General features: G+C 43.0%; 1 protein-coding gene across 2 annotated transcripts in view; it reads right to left on the reverse strand.

Moving 5' to 3' along the window:
- Positions 1-496: 496 nt before the first annotated feature.
- The window catches only part of slc9a1a (solute carrier family 9 member A1a), a 35,741-nt gene continuing 21,898 nt past the window's right edge, over positions 497-14,339 (reverse strand). Inside the window, exons 6-13 of one of the 2 annotated variants that reach the window (XM_079344844.1) lie at positions 14,023-14,112; positions 11,151-11,221; positions 10,827-11,003; positions 8,845-8,971; positions 8,098-8,199; positions 6,845-6,926; positions 6,583-6,639; positions 497-6,089 (exon numbers count right to left, since the gene is read on the reverse strand). In XM_079344844.1, the coding sequence (XP_079200970.1) occupies positions 5,785-6,089; positions 6,583-6,639; positions 6,845-6,926; positions 8,098-8,199; positions 8,845-8,971; positions 10,827-11,003; positions 11,151-11,221; positions 14,023-14,112 (1,011 nt within the window). In that variant the 3' untranslated portion in view covers positions 497-5,784. The remainder of the gene's footprint in view (positions 6,090-6,582; positions 6,640-6,844; positions 6,927-8,097; positions 8,200-8,844; positions 8,972-10,826; positions 11,004-11,150; positions 11,222-14,022; positions 14,113-14,339) is intronic. The other variant, XM_079344845.1, reaches the window with a different exon arrangement.

Here is a 14,339-nt window from a genome sequence, read left to right on the forward strand (position 1 = left end):
CCAGTTTTCTCCCAGGAAATCTAACAGAGTGAGCTACAAACCATTAGTTTGACACTTTCACTAAGGAGCTTTTTTTTGGGTCAAATTCTGATCTAACATACAGAACAGACGATTCTAGCTCCTGTGAGGGATTTCCATTTGTGCTGCTTTTGTTGCCTCCTGTGGCCAAAGCAGTAACTTTGATCCCCTGCTGATCTTTTCACCGAAAAATCTCATGATGTGGTCTTTCATCACTCATCAAGAACCATTTCTTTTGCACTTATTTAGATGATACAGTTGACAGGTTAGGGACCTCACGCGAATCCCAACTGCCTTTCAAACATGGTCCCCAGGGTTCACTTTGGTGGAGGAGTTGCAACTGTCTTGATCCCACAATGCATTGCAATATTAATATGAGTAGTTTTTTGTTTATTTGTTTGTTTGTTTGTTTTTTGGGGGGGGTACTTTTAAAAGATACGTTTCTTCATCTTCATAAGAACCTGACACAGACACAGCATAGCTATAAAGTAAAACTTTAATCTGGAATATCTGACATGTTTCACCTCTAGTTGTTCTCTGGTCACCGTTACAGGAGTGGAATGCTGAAATCTAAAGGTTATTAAACAGGGACAAAGTGCACACTTGTTATCTTCCAGGTTCTGATTTATACAGATAGTACATTTCTAATACATGTTTGTTTTTTTAAAATATCTAATATATTCCCATTTATGTGTATATAAAATAAAAATCTAAATGATTGCAAAGTTGAAATTTGCAAACAATTGACTGACACATAAATTCAACAAACACATGAAACAAAAAACATGAAGAAAAATAGAATTAAACTTTCCATCTTGTCGTAGCATTCACTGAAGGTAAAAACACCTCAACCCTTCTCAGTTAATAAGGCCCGTCATAAAGTACATTCCTCTTCTCTGTGAGGTGTTACCTGATGCACACTGCATTAAAGCCACTTATTGCTGTCCGACGTGGGTGTGAAGAGATAAAGGTACAGCTTTGTTAAAGTGCTCACTGTGGTGAAAATGACGACGGACAGGACAATGTGGATCAGGCTAACCGAGAATAATGACGGGAGCAACTTTTTTGGTGGTGGAATGATGACAACATGAGGTCATAATGGTGATGATGTGTGTGTGTCACACTGTAGCTACCACCTGTGTGATTTTACAGTGTGGTTAACAATGTGACCGTTGGCGTTGCACCTCTCTGCTGGTAAAGTATTTAAAGGAACATAGCAATGTTTTTGCACATTTTAGTTCAAACCATAGTACCAAATCATTCTGTGTCAAACGGTGTTTCAGTGTTTTTTTTCCCAATCGTTTTAGTTGAAATCTTTCATGATGTTGTAGGTTTAAATTTATTGGTAATTTTAAAACAATATGTCCAAATGTACATTGAAACAGTTCTTGGTTTTTTTTTGGTAATTGTTCCGACAGCTCAAACTGAACTTTGTGGTTTTTCTTCTTAATACTTCAAAAAGACAAACTGAGTTTGTGTTCATTTTGGCTCCCCCTGTGGACAAAGTAATACATCTCATCTCTTTCCTGACTTGTCCTGTGAAGCCTGAGGAGTTTTTCACTTTCTTTTAATAGTGAAATACAAAATGATTCTAACTATGTGTGAAAGCATGCTGTTTCTTGATTTAGCTGTAAATCACCCTGTCAGACATCCGGCAGCGTTTATATAGGCAGGAGATATTACAATACAAAAATGGTCAATGTAGTTTGTGAAGGTCTTGTTTGCTTTTGTAGGTCATACAGAGACATCAATATACATTTGAGTCTGTTTCATATCCAGATAAAAACTCCTCACATTGGCCTTTGAGTTAATTTCAGTGAAAATGTTGGAGGAACATGTGTGTTTATTCCATTATTTCATACACAATGTGAGGATTTAGCAGCACAGTATCATCAGTACGTTGCTGTCTTTGAAGCACAAAATCCTCCTTTTGTGCGTTTTAATTCTGAAGCTGAAGGTTAGGGAGAGTAACGCCAAATGTCCCCTTTACTAAGACCTCTATTTAGTCTGTTAAAATACGATTAATAAAACCTGACATTATCTTCAGCTTAACTTAAAAACACCTTTCTGTACAGACCCTTTACCAAATCTTTCCACTTAAATTAGAGTATTTCATTTTAATTTAAAATACATGAAAACAAAGAAACAAAACTATGTACACAAGGGGACCTCAATTCTGATTTTTAAACCTCTAAAAAAATGTGAAATGTTTTTTCGACTGACAAGCAAGTATAAACTCTAAAACATGCAAAAACACCCGTTTGTCCCTTTAAATAAAGAGATGCGTCTGTATGCGTGGCGTACTGCAACTGATGCTTTCATTTAACTTTTCCCAAAGAGATCAGTCTGACTTGAGGAGTGCTGAGTTTGAGAATAAAGCTCATAAACTGTTCAGATTATAGTCATTCAGCCTCCGTTTCCCACACTTTAACATTCAAGTGAGATGCCGCCGTGTGCAGTTGAAAGTAAACGAGATGATTTAAAAAACAACAGCAGTGAAGCCTTCAAACTTCTGTAAAGCACATAAAGTGTGAACCATTGATGCACATAAAGCACTTGATAATAAAGGAAGGACTTAGACGTCCCTGTAAAGAAAAACACTACAATAAATTAAAATAGTGTAGTTCAACAACTAAAGCACAAGTGTGTAAAGCCGAAAACAAAGCAAAGATGAACGTTGAAGCTGCAGTTGATGCTGGTGAGACATTTTGAGTCCAACACATTCAATGAAAACATCAGCAGTGACTTCAAACAAATCTGCTCTTCAAGTGCGAACATTTTAAGACACAAGCAATTTCAAAGTAAAGGCAAATAATCGCATGTATGCAGACGACATGATAATCTATGCGCACAATGAAAGGTTCTTCTGTAGGCTGTATGGCTTCAGGTTAGGCTTCTCTGCGCCAAACATTTCTCTCACAGAGCGGAGACAATGTTTGACTGAAGATGTGTTTGGTATGACGAGAACAAGTATGAAAATAGTGTTCTTTCTTTTTCTTACAGAAATCAAAGTCTTTGGATTAACAGGTGTGGTGACGTGGTCGTTTTCGTTCAAATAGTTTATGGACTCCCTCCACTCATCACATCCACTAATGTATGTTGATGTCATGTTAAAAGGTGTTAAAATACAACAGCGGTGCAGAGTATGGATCATTTCCTCTCTCGCGTCACGCTGCTCTACTTTCACACAGTTACATGCGAGTCGAAGGGTTTTAGGGAAAATGCTAATTCAACCTGCAACCTTCCTTAAATGTACTGGCAGGTCTTTGCAGAGCAGCAAAGGGAAAAAACAAACACACTGCAGTTAAATGGAAGCCAATTCACTGAGCACCAATGAAAACCTTTCCCCAGGCGTTTGTACTGTAGGTGCAATTTATAGTGGATTTTAGAAAATCATAAATTCAACGCAGCTTGTAAATATCTCTGAAGCAGTGATAAAAAAGGTCTTTTTCTTTTTCGGATCGGGTAAAGTGCTGCATGCCATTTGGTTTTGAAACAAGCCTTCTCTCTTTGAACCTGGACTTGTTGACACTTTCCGCTCTGACACTGTGTCCCACATGCAGTTTGGTGGAGACAGGGAAATGATATGCACGAATGTCTGACCCTCCCAGCTTTCTGCGATGCAATAAAATCTTTTAAATTTCAGAAGCAGGAAAAGTGTCAGGAGCAAAGAGAGAAGAAAACGCACTCGGCAGCCGTGCAAGTTTGCACGAGCGATCGTGTGATTAGACTCCAACTCTTTTCGCTTGCTACAGTAGTCGCAGCAAGTCACTTACAATCAGAGACGCTTTAAGGAGAAAGTGGGAAGGAAAGTGAAGGAGTCTTTTGAGGCTGATTTGATGTTTGTCTTGGTTGTATCGTGAGCTTTGTAGATGTAAGAGGATCAGAATGGTCCCTCTTTGGAGAGAGTGCTCGAGCAGTGAAACAAAGCCGACACAACAGATGTCCTGTGTTTTGAAACCCCCCCCCCAAGAAAAGAAGCCCGTGTTTATATTTCGTTCTTTGGCCTGCATGGAGATACGATTCATACGTTTGATAAGAATACTTGTGGGTTTATGATCACAGGCTGTGGCACTTTTTTCTTATCTGAAAACCAAACAAAGCCGATTTTTGTTTTGTTTCATTCTGCAAGTTGATCACAACGATTTAATCTGTGATTGTTTCGCTATCCTCTGAGCAGCTGACTATAAAACGTGCAGTGGAATTTACACGGGATATACACACTGTGCGTTATACGGTACAGTGAAGGAGAACACCCTAAGCTACGTCCTCCTTCCTGCAGGGGATTCACAGAGTCGCTCAGATATGAAGAAAAAAAACAAAACATTACTCCTGTGAGAGTTAGTTTAAACGCCCCGTGTTGATTTAAGCTTCGACTTCTGCAGAGGTTTGAGTCAATGTGTCGCATGGTGACAAGATTATAAGACTTCTGTTTTAAAGGGTGCTCATAAATATAGCATAATATCATTACTGTACATATGTTACATATCTGTTCTGCATAGAATATATATTTTTAAAATTATATATGCTTTTTTTATTGTCATGATATGCCATGAGTGTACCATCTAACCTTCACTGTGTGTCGCTCGTGAGCTGGACTGTGAAGAACAGAAGGCTGTTAAGGAAAGTTAAAATATGGAAATGAGCCCGTCAGAGACAGTTCCTGTTGGTTTCATCGATGTGATGGATTCAAGCGAGCTGTGCGAGGGTCGACGGTGAGACGGGCTCTCCTTCAAAACAACTCAAACTCCGCTTGAGTGAGTTTTAAAGGGACTTCTAAAGTTGAGGTAAAACATGAAGCATCAACACAGGAAGGTGTGTTTGCTAACAGAAGACTCGAGCATTATCCCTGACATCCGGACATCTGTGCTGCATCTCTCTGTCAGTCTCCTCATCCACCGGAACACTCGCCTCAAGTCCCTGCACGGAGCGAAGCTGCAGCTCTGTGATCAGCGTGCTTCTTTCACTCAGAGACTAAACACAGTTTTACCCACCGCTCATTAACACTGCAACTAACTCTGACTGCAATATGATGAACCCCTGAACTTAAAGCCACGTCGTTTTCTAAAAAAAATAAAACAAAAATGCACCAAGTGAACAAAAAAAAAAAACTGGACATACAATAAGGCCAAATATTTAAAAGTAGCTACACTCTAAAAGTTTGAACATCCAGCATGTTAAAGTGACAGAATGAATCTGGTGGGATATTTGACAAACACCTGAACATTCAGTGCTGTGTCTGAAGGTGACAAAGGGATTGAAATCAGTTTGATTTGGTGATCGTAAGCAGGACAGTAGGTCCAGTATAAGTGCAAAGATGTGGCTGTGAAGACAGATTTGAAAAAAATAAAAAAAAAGGATAACAACAAACCCATCAACTCTGCCATCGTTGAAAAAGGAAAAAAAAACAAAAACAATCTGAAAACTAAACAAAGACATTATCTGACACAACAGTCCAAACCTTTGGTAATGCATAGTTCTCTCCTGAATGTCTCAGACTATCACGCCGTCTCTCAGACAGCAGCAGCTGCTGTGTCACTCCTGTCTGAAAAAATAAAGAGCTTTGAAATAATAAAGTAATGGCCCTTTTTATTTCTTTCCCCTCTTTTCTCTCTCTCTCTCTCCCTGGTTTGTACAGCATTAGCAGTTTTGGCTTGTTTGGTTTCTGAACCACAGAGATTATGTAGAGCAGCGCAGTGAAGCAGCTCCTCTAACTAGTGGAGGCGGGCATGCGTTCAGTCTGACCCTCCATCTCCGGCCTGTGACTCAAGGCAGGAAGGGCTCGTCCTCGTCCTCGTCTGCGCTCGGGCCCGGATCGCTCAGGCACCTCATCAGCTTCTGCGGGTCTCTGTCTGAGTCTGCCTCGCCGGGCTTTTTAGGTCCACTCTGCCCTGAGGAAGGCTTCATCATCAGGCCCCGGTCCTCTTCCTGCTGCTGCTGCTGCTGCTGCTGGCCGGCCCGTCTGAACTCATCCATCATGTTGACCGAGTCTGGAGACTGAGGGGAGGCCAGGTCTACGTGGATGGTGGGCACGCTGTCTGAGTCAGGCTTCCCCCTGTACGCTTGGGGGTCTACAGACAGAACAGGGTTGCAATATCAGGCTGTTAGCTTTAAAAAGGTAAGATCGCTCGACAGTTCCAACGGCGTGCAAAAACGGAAGATGAACAAGAATGCAGTCAACACATTTAAAAAGGGATACAGCTAGCTATTTACAACCACTGAACAAACTGGACCACGGGAGGCTTCAAGACATTTACAAATATTTCACAAGAAAAATAATACAAAGTACGTCACAATGCTTTACAATGCAACTCATGCTGTAATAAGAACTTTCCAACCTGCAAAAACAAGCGGAAAAGTCAACGTATAAATCATGCTCAACGCGGTAAAAACAGAAGGAATAAATCATCGGGCTGTGTCTGTGCAATCATGTCATGAGTTCCCCTCATTAATGATGAGCAGTTAATGAATGTTAACAAGCAACATGATTGGTGCATGCATGTTAGGCTCTGCTGGGTTATCACACCCTCACAACAGGAAAGCTCCTCTACACTCACGACATACCTGGACTGATTTTGCTCCCTTTCTGCTGCTGAGCAGGTTTGAAATCAGAATCTTTGCCTAAAATAAAAACCACACACTGGTTTACATGCCAGCCGGCACGTGCAGACATATTTCCATCAAGAGGGGGGGGAAATATCTGTTGCTGCATGTGTGAAAAAGTGGATGAAAGATCTGGACAGTGTTGATGTCTGACCCCATTTAGTGACGGGGTGACTTCAATGGTGCTTAAGTATGGAGTGTTTGATAAGAAGGGCGTGCTTACCGGAGGCCAGTCTGGCTCTGCACATGGTGGGGGAGTCTGGTGGAGCAGCGGGAACCGTCAGGTAGTTGTTCATGGTTTTGATCTGGGAACACACAGGGATGCTTTCAATGTTGTTGACATGAAAACAAAATGCTTTCAATGTTGTTGACATGAAAACAAAATGCAACAGTTCTATGTTCTTACTCACAAAACCTTCAATCCAAATGTATACATGAAAAACAAGGTCCAAAAAAAAAAGCAAGAAGATCCTCGTTGCAGCCAAAATACTGCATTCAAAGTCTTAAAGGGCCCCGTGTCCACAGGAGGTTTTTTGTTCTGTTGTTTCTAATGAGTGAAGCGCGTTCACAGCAGGAGACAAAGTGCAGCACCCCAGCGTCTTTTCTTCCGAGAGATCCGTCTTTTTTTGTGCGGCCATGTTGAAAATCGTTCAACTTTTCAAAAAGGCGCTGCTGATGTCACCGGTGCTCTTTTCCAGATGCAGGATATTCCCTGTATTCGTGCTAACGACAGATATCTTATTGTACCCGCATCCTCTCTGCTCCGTGTCTGATCAGTAAAAAAAAAAGAAACTGTCTCAAATATAAACCATGCAGTAAAAAGTAATGGAGCCGTGTCGACAGCCGTGCTGTTGCCATAGAGACAGAACGGACGTGCAGCGTGCAGCCAGAGATTTACTGCCAAGAAAAAAAAAACGCCAGGTGGAAACAGAGCCGAAATCAGTAATTCAGAGAAACTCCTCGAAAGTTTTGAGTTGCTCTGCAGAAATCCTCCGGCGGCCTTCAGCACATTCAGCACGGCCTATTTTCATGAGGTAATTACAGGACTGATGAAATGGAAGTTTGTGATGCTGCAGGACCAGTTGAGCGTCACGAAATGAATCAGCTCCCATTTGTGTCGAGAAAATGAATCTCAGAGAGCGAAGGTGGACTCTAATTAGGACACAAATCATAATCCTGGCTGAATCATTTCACTGCTGCCGCGAGGAAAAGAGCAGAGCTGCTCTGCGTCTGTCGTAGCGTTTCACCCATCTATCACAGACTGCTGCCTTCAATAGAACTTCTACTTTGTAATTTAACAGATTGCATAACAGTCGGCCAGGCACATTTGCTACGCCGTTACAAAATGTCCCATTCAGTGCTGACTGATCTTTAAAACATGTTTTTGTTCGATCACGGCGGGGTCGGGTGTTCGATGATATCCGACAGCACATCACATCAGACTCGCGCTGGCTGTGAAGGTGAGGATTATTTTACCTTCTTCTCCAGCTCGATCATCTTCTGCTTCTTGAGGATGAAGTCGCCGAAGCCGTCCTCATACGGATCGACCACCAGAGTGTGTCTGTTGTAGGAGCGCAGCTGAGAGGGACGAGAAAAATGTTACGAGCATTATGAGCTGGAGCGTCTGAAAACGAGACAAAGACTCGGCGCGTTTCTGTTATTCTAAAAACATGGAGGGGGCACTGAGAAAAAGAAGAGAGGAAGACAAATGTGTGCACAATGGAATGGGAAGAAGATCGGCCTGCACACTGCCTCAAATGCCACAGAAAAAAAAAAAAAAGTGACTATGAATCCCAAGGTTTGGACCAGAGGTCTTCTTCAGGTGGTATAAATCATTGTCGCATTTGAGCGAGTGTGCTGGCCTCTCTTCTTCCTCGGTTTGCTGTTGCCTGCACCTCCATGATGTGCGTACAACTTCCTCCGTAATCAAGCATCACAACATTGACATTGTTGCTCGTGCACATTGGAACCCCTCTCTTTTTTGCCCCCAGAGTCAAAGCAGGAACAGTTTATATATACGAGCAGAGCTGCTGATTTGATTCTAACTCTGGAACGATCAATACACCGAGCTTTAATAGGCAAGAGGAAGTAGCTTGTATATAATTGGAAATCAATATGAGAAGTGATGTGCTTTAAGGTCTCAGTAATACATGATTTACATCCTCAGCTTACTCAAAACGACAAGCACACATGTAATAATGGGTGGAGCAGCTCAGACGTTACCCTCTGTCGTGTCCTCTGGAGGTTACTCCTCAGGATCTTCCTGATCTCCTCCTCGCGGCCTTTCGGCAGCTGGGGCAGAGCTCTCTCTGCGGGCTTGGCGGGAGGAGGCTTCTTGGGCTGAATGTTCCTGAAAGACAGATCAGCACAATCAGTGTTTTTTTTTCTGTGGCAGCACAGAGCGATGGGAGCAACTTACAGACACACGAACACATGTCAAGAGTTTTGTTTGGAAGTGCACGAGTCAGAGTTTAAATCAATTCTCTTTTTTTTTTCTCCCCCTCCTGGTGTCGCAGGGTCGGATTACTGAGAGCAAGTCACCGACAGTTTTGGGCTGTCAGGCAACGTTACGTCTCATCGACAGGAGAATGTTTTCACTTTTGACACGAGGTGAAGTAAAGCTGAAAACATCAGAGGCGACCTGAGCTCTCCTGTCTGAGCTTGTTAGCTGTGTTGTGTGTGAGGAGGGTATCAGGTCTGAACTCGCTCCTGTTCAGGCAGTAGACTCACTTACTAAGTCTGACAACTGATGATCACAGTGTCGTTAGGTCTCATCAACAAAGATTCATGAACTGACAGTAAACGTTCAGACTGACTGAAGCTTTATATGTGAATACGTCTCTGACTCCTTCCTCCTGATACTGCAGAGGTGAAGATAAAAACAAAGTCTGAGCGTTTTTTTAAAGCTTCTTCAAGGGAAATGATAAATAAAGACTTCTTGTCCCCTGACAGGTTGACGAGCTCCGAGCCGTTAAAGGAATACTCAGCTCACAGCTCCAACACAAGATCAGTGCTAAAAGAGATTCAAGTCAGGAATTAGTCCAAGCCGTCACGGTATATCTTCAAACTGAGATTAAACCCAAGGTACTTGTGTCTTAATGTAAGGATGCACATTAAGTGAAGACTTCCCTCATCCTCGTTATGCCCCTAAGCCCGACCCATGTGGTCGAGTAGTATTACCTACTTGACCACATGGCCCATCTCAGCCCCCACAATGCAACAGTGTAGGCTGATGGACATTAAGAGCCAGGACATCGCCGCGGCTGTCGAGTGCGAAACAGCCTGTAAAAAGGTGTTTCGTTTGTTCAGCCCACTGAGACCTGAGGAAGGCCGGACAATGAGCTGCAGAGTCACCTGTCCTCCATGCTCGCTCTCAGCACACACACACACACACACGTACACACACACACACGTACACACACGATCTTAGCACACAACCATCACAGCCCCAAACAGCGTTGTAAACAGACCAAGGTAGTGAGTTCTGATTTGCCCCAAAACACCTCAGATGGCTGTTGTGAATATCCACCAGGTGGGAGGGACGAGAACTTCATGTGACGCTGAATGTTCCATTGAATGTGACAATAAGATTTCTCTGCTAACGAGTTTACCACATCAACTGAAAAGGTCGGACCACGTGGAGTCGTGTTTAAAGCTCGTCTCTACTGCCCCCATGTGCTCAACATGATTATTAAATGCAGGTTAGAGGAATCCACTCGGAAGGTTTTAGACTAACTTGGCCCCCCTGATAACAAAAGCACTGACATCAGGTCCAAATGTGAAGATAACAGACACTGATCATTTGGGTCAGTGTGACGTCCCTCTGCTGACTCACCAGGCAGGACAAACTTCAGTCTCACAGCGCTGGTGTGTGTGAATTAGGCAGGTTTTTTTTTGTTGTTGTTGTTTTTGCAGAGACTCATTTGCATAGAAAAAGACCAATTGTAGCCCAAATAAATCCATAATGGCTCATTTAGATTATGCACAAAGCGCACAGGAGGGCAGTGATGCTGTTCGTTCTGCTGAGCGGTGCGGGGTGCCCGAACTTTCTGATTGAGCCGATTACTTTTTTCAGACATTTGCACAGTCTAATCATTTTGTGAATTGGGCCCCTGAGTGGGGTCAGATGAGACAGAGTGTGTGTGTGTGTGTGTGTGTGTGTGGGGGGGGGGGGGGGGGGGGGGGTTCATGCTCAGTATACTCACTGCATGGAAACAGTGGAAGGCACAGCAGAAGGCAGCTTGACTCCCCCTCCGCTCTCCACCAGCTCGATGGCCTGCTTCATCTCCATCTTGTGATAGAAAGCGATGAGCTGTGGCTCCTTGGAGCGTTCGCCCGCTATCAGGCACTTCTTCACGTACTTCTTGTTGAAGCGGTTCAGTCTGGGAGGAGGAGGAGAGCAAAGAGAGAGAGAACACAGGACAAGAGAGACAACATGAGAGAGAGAGAGGTGTGTGAAATGTTGTACGCGTTCTTAAAGTGAGGAGACAGAAAAGACTGAAAACAACAATTCCATGTGAGATCCATACTTGTCCTTCCAGTGGTGGTGTCCATAGTGTCCACAAATGTCCTCGATTCCAGTCAGAAGGTGGTCGAGGAACTGGGGAGAGGGAAAGGTAGAAAATGATCTTAATATGGGAGAAAACTCAAACTCTCAATCTGACCCTCTGCCGTCTCTGTGGAGGGTTTACATCGAACGTGAACACGACTTCGAGAGGTATAAACATGTCACGTCTCTGGGGACAAACTCACCGCCTATTAAGGTGTGTTTCAAAGGACTTCAAACAGACACACAGTCATCAGAGACTGTTTACTGTTTCAATGTTTTAATGCTCTCCTCTGTTTCCTCCTGATGACGATGATCATGATAAAAACAGAGCAAATGGAAATCATAGACAGGAAGACTATGACAAGGTGGCATCATTGTCATATTTTTAAAAAGTTACATATGTAATTTTTATGACATTTTCTACACTCAAGCACATCCATATAAAGGTGTAAATCCTCAGGCACCTCAGCGGCTCTGTGACACGTGGAGCCTCTGATGGAGACTGTAAGATGCCACTTTGTACATTTTCACGACTCAGCTGAGTGCCTTTGTTTTTAGCCTGAACTTTGCTCTTCCTATTTTGCTTTTATTTTGGTATCATATCACTGTTCTGTATTATGGAAGCCCGTTTCAGCCAGTTGTTTTTTTTTCTCCATTATCATTAAGTATCTCTTTCTCATAATTACAAGATATTATCACCTTCCTATTTTCAACACGCTCTTTTATTCCACTGTGGTTTCTGTCCTACAGTGTCGTTCACTGTGATTAACGGACCTCCACTCTCACAGGCACGACTCAGCCGCATCTCGCACCTTTCGCTGTCCGGCAGCAAACATCATCATGACGGGCTTTAAGATGGACGTCAGCAGCAGCAGCAGGTGACTGAGCGGACGCTGATTATGAACAGCGGCAGCAGAGCCGCTCAGAGGAGCAGAGAAACGAGGCGTTCCCTCGGGCCGCAGGTCGCCCTGCTGCTCTGAGTAAGCCTGCGGATGACATTCTGACGGCCAGCGTTTCTATGGTAACGAGTCATTAAGCAGAACCACGGAATTGACTTGTGCTTTGTCAGAAGAGAGCGAGTTACAGAGAGACGGAGCAGCAGTGTGAAAAGATGTGCACAGTGTTAACGCTGTGAGAGTCAGGCTGTTAAAGTGATGTGTGATCAGACACAGCTGACTGAACCTCTGCTTTCATTTAAATAGTGACCTGTTGACGCGCTGCTGTGGGCGATGAAGGGGCAACGACTCATGTATATACGTTTTTAACTTACTTCCCATTTCATACTTATTCAACATGTAATCATTCAATCAAATAAAAAGATGAACTCTCATTTGAAGTAATAATGTCGTAATGAGTGTACATGTGTTATCTGACTCTTTTTGTCGGCTTGTTATTGATGACTGATGTCACACTCTGATGAAATGTTTCCTATATGTTTTGGATTCCTTTATGTATGTTTGTCATTGTTGAGGGTTTTACGTCTGCTGCTGCCCGTTTTGGTCAGGACGCTCTTTTAAATCTCGACTAAAGACTTTTCCTGGTATAACAAAATTAAAAAAAAAATGAATAATTGGATTTTCTTGTCACAATCTGCAGACTTCTTTTAGTTAACCGGAATTTTCTTGAACCTTTAGTGAAATCTTTGGAGTCCAGGCTGTCTTTGTGTCTTTGTTCATTCATGTCGTGTTGCTGCTTCTCTTCGTCAAAGAGAGGTGAGATCTAATATCGAAAACCTTCCTATTTTCAACACGATTTATTAACTCAAATACATAAAAAGAATTTGATCTATACATGAGTGTTATATAATATCACCTGTGTTTACTGTTGTTATTGTGAGTAACATGTAATGACCCAGCAGTAGGTCGGTGTGCTGTCATTGTTGTTCTCATCACAGGATTCAAAGGAGCTGCAGCTTTTTGTTACAGGTGGGTTTGAAGCAGCAGCTTGACAGAACACATGAATTCATTCAACAGCTTCTTCATGTGAAGAGCGACAGGGGAACTCTTTACTTGTAAAGATAAACCTGCCTGGGCTCTTATCATCGCTGTTCCACTGCAGAGGAGAAGCCAATAGGACAGTCTGTTTCTTCCACCAGCCTGGAGCACCGGTGAATTATCGCGAAGCCCCGGAGACGTGTGTGTGTGTGTGTGTGTGTGTGTGTGTGTGTGCGTGTAAGCTTTCTGTGTGTGTCTTGAGCTGTATTAAAAGCTTAAAAACTCAGTGGTGGTCAGACATGGATGTGTTTGAGTATAAATAAACTGTGGATGCAAGACACTATGTTTTTCTGTGAGCGAGTGTTTCTGTATGTGTGTGCGTGCACATGTGTGTGTGTGTGTGTGTGTGTGTGTGTGTGTGTGTGTGGGAGGGGGGCAGTGTCTTCATGTTATATAGAGCTCGATGGTTAAACTTACTGCTGTTAAAAAAATCGAGCAATAAACTGTTCAGTTACTGTCTTAATCTTTAAGAGCAGCACTCTTTACACTTCAGTACCACCACACAGCCAGCAGGGGGCAGCAGCAGTTAAAGCTTTTTTTTTTTTTTACAGGAAGAAGATGTCACATTTTAGATGATCACAACACCTGAAGGGACTTTAAGACATCTTATTTAAATAATGTAGATTGTGTTCGTCAGTGTGGGAAAACAAACAGCACGGCTCAGTGAAAGAGGAAGTTGACGCATGTGGCTGGACTTTCTCACACAATCTCTCACCTGTAATTGCAAGGGGTCAAAAACATGTCAAACTATTCGGACATTTCGTCAGCAGACCGCGTACTGTAATGCTCTGGAGCCACGTCAAGAGAAACAGAAACCACAAAGACAGACGCTCCTGATAAGGAAGCTGCAGGTCGTACCTGGGTGTGGATCTCCTCGTTGATCGAGCGTTTGGCCTCCTGCTTCTTCTTCACTGCCAACAGCTCGACCAGCGGTTTGATGGTCATGCCCTGCAAGACGGATCAAAGAACCAAACAGGATTAAAATTCACACCCCGTGACCTGAGCTCCAGCTAGAAATATGCTCTCGGTATTTATCAAGGGTGGAGGAAGAAGGCTCGTGCACATTTGTTTGAGGGGTTTTAAATAAATTATCATGTATTGAAAATGTTTGTTTTGAAGATATTTTAAGGGACTGTTTTGCCTTTATTGGACAGGACAGTTGGGAGGAGGGAGTG

This window comes from Symphodus melops (assembly GCF_947650265.1).
Source record: "Symphodus melops genome assembly, chromosome: 5".
Taxonomy (NCBI): Eukaryota; Metazoa; Chordata; class Actinopteri; order Labriformes; family Labridae; genus Symphodus; species Symphodus melops.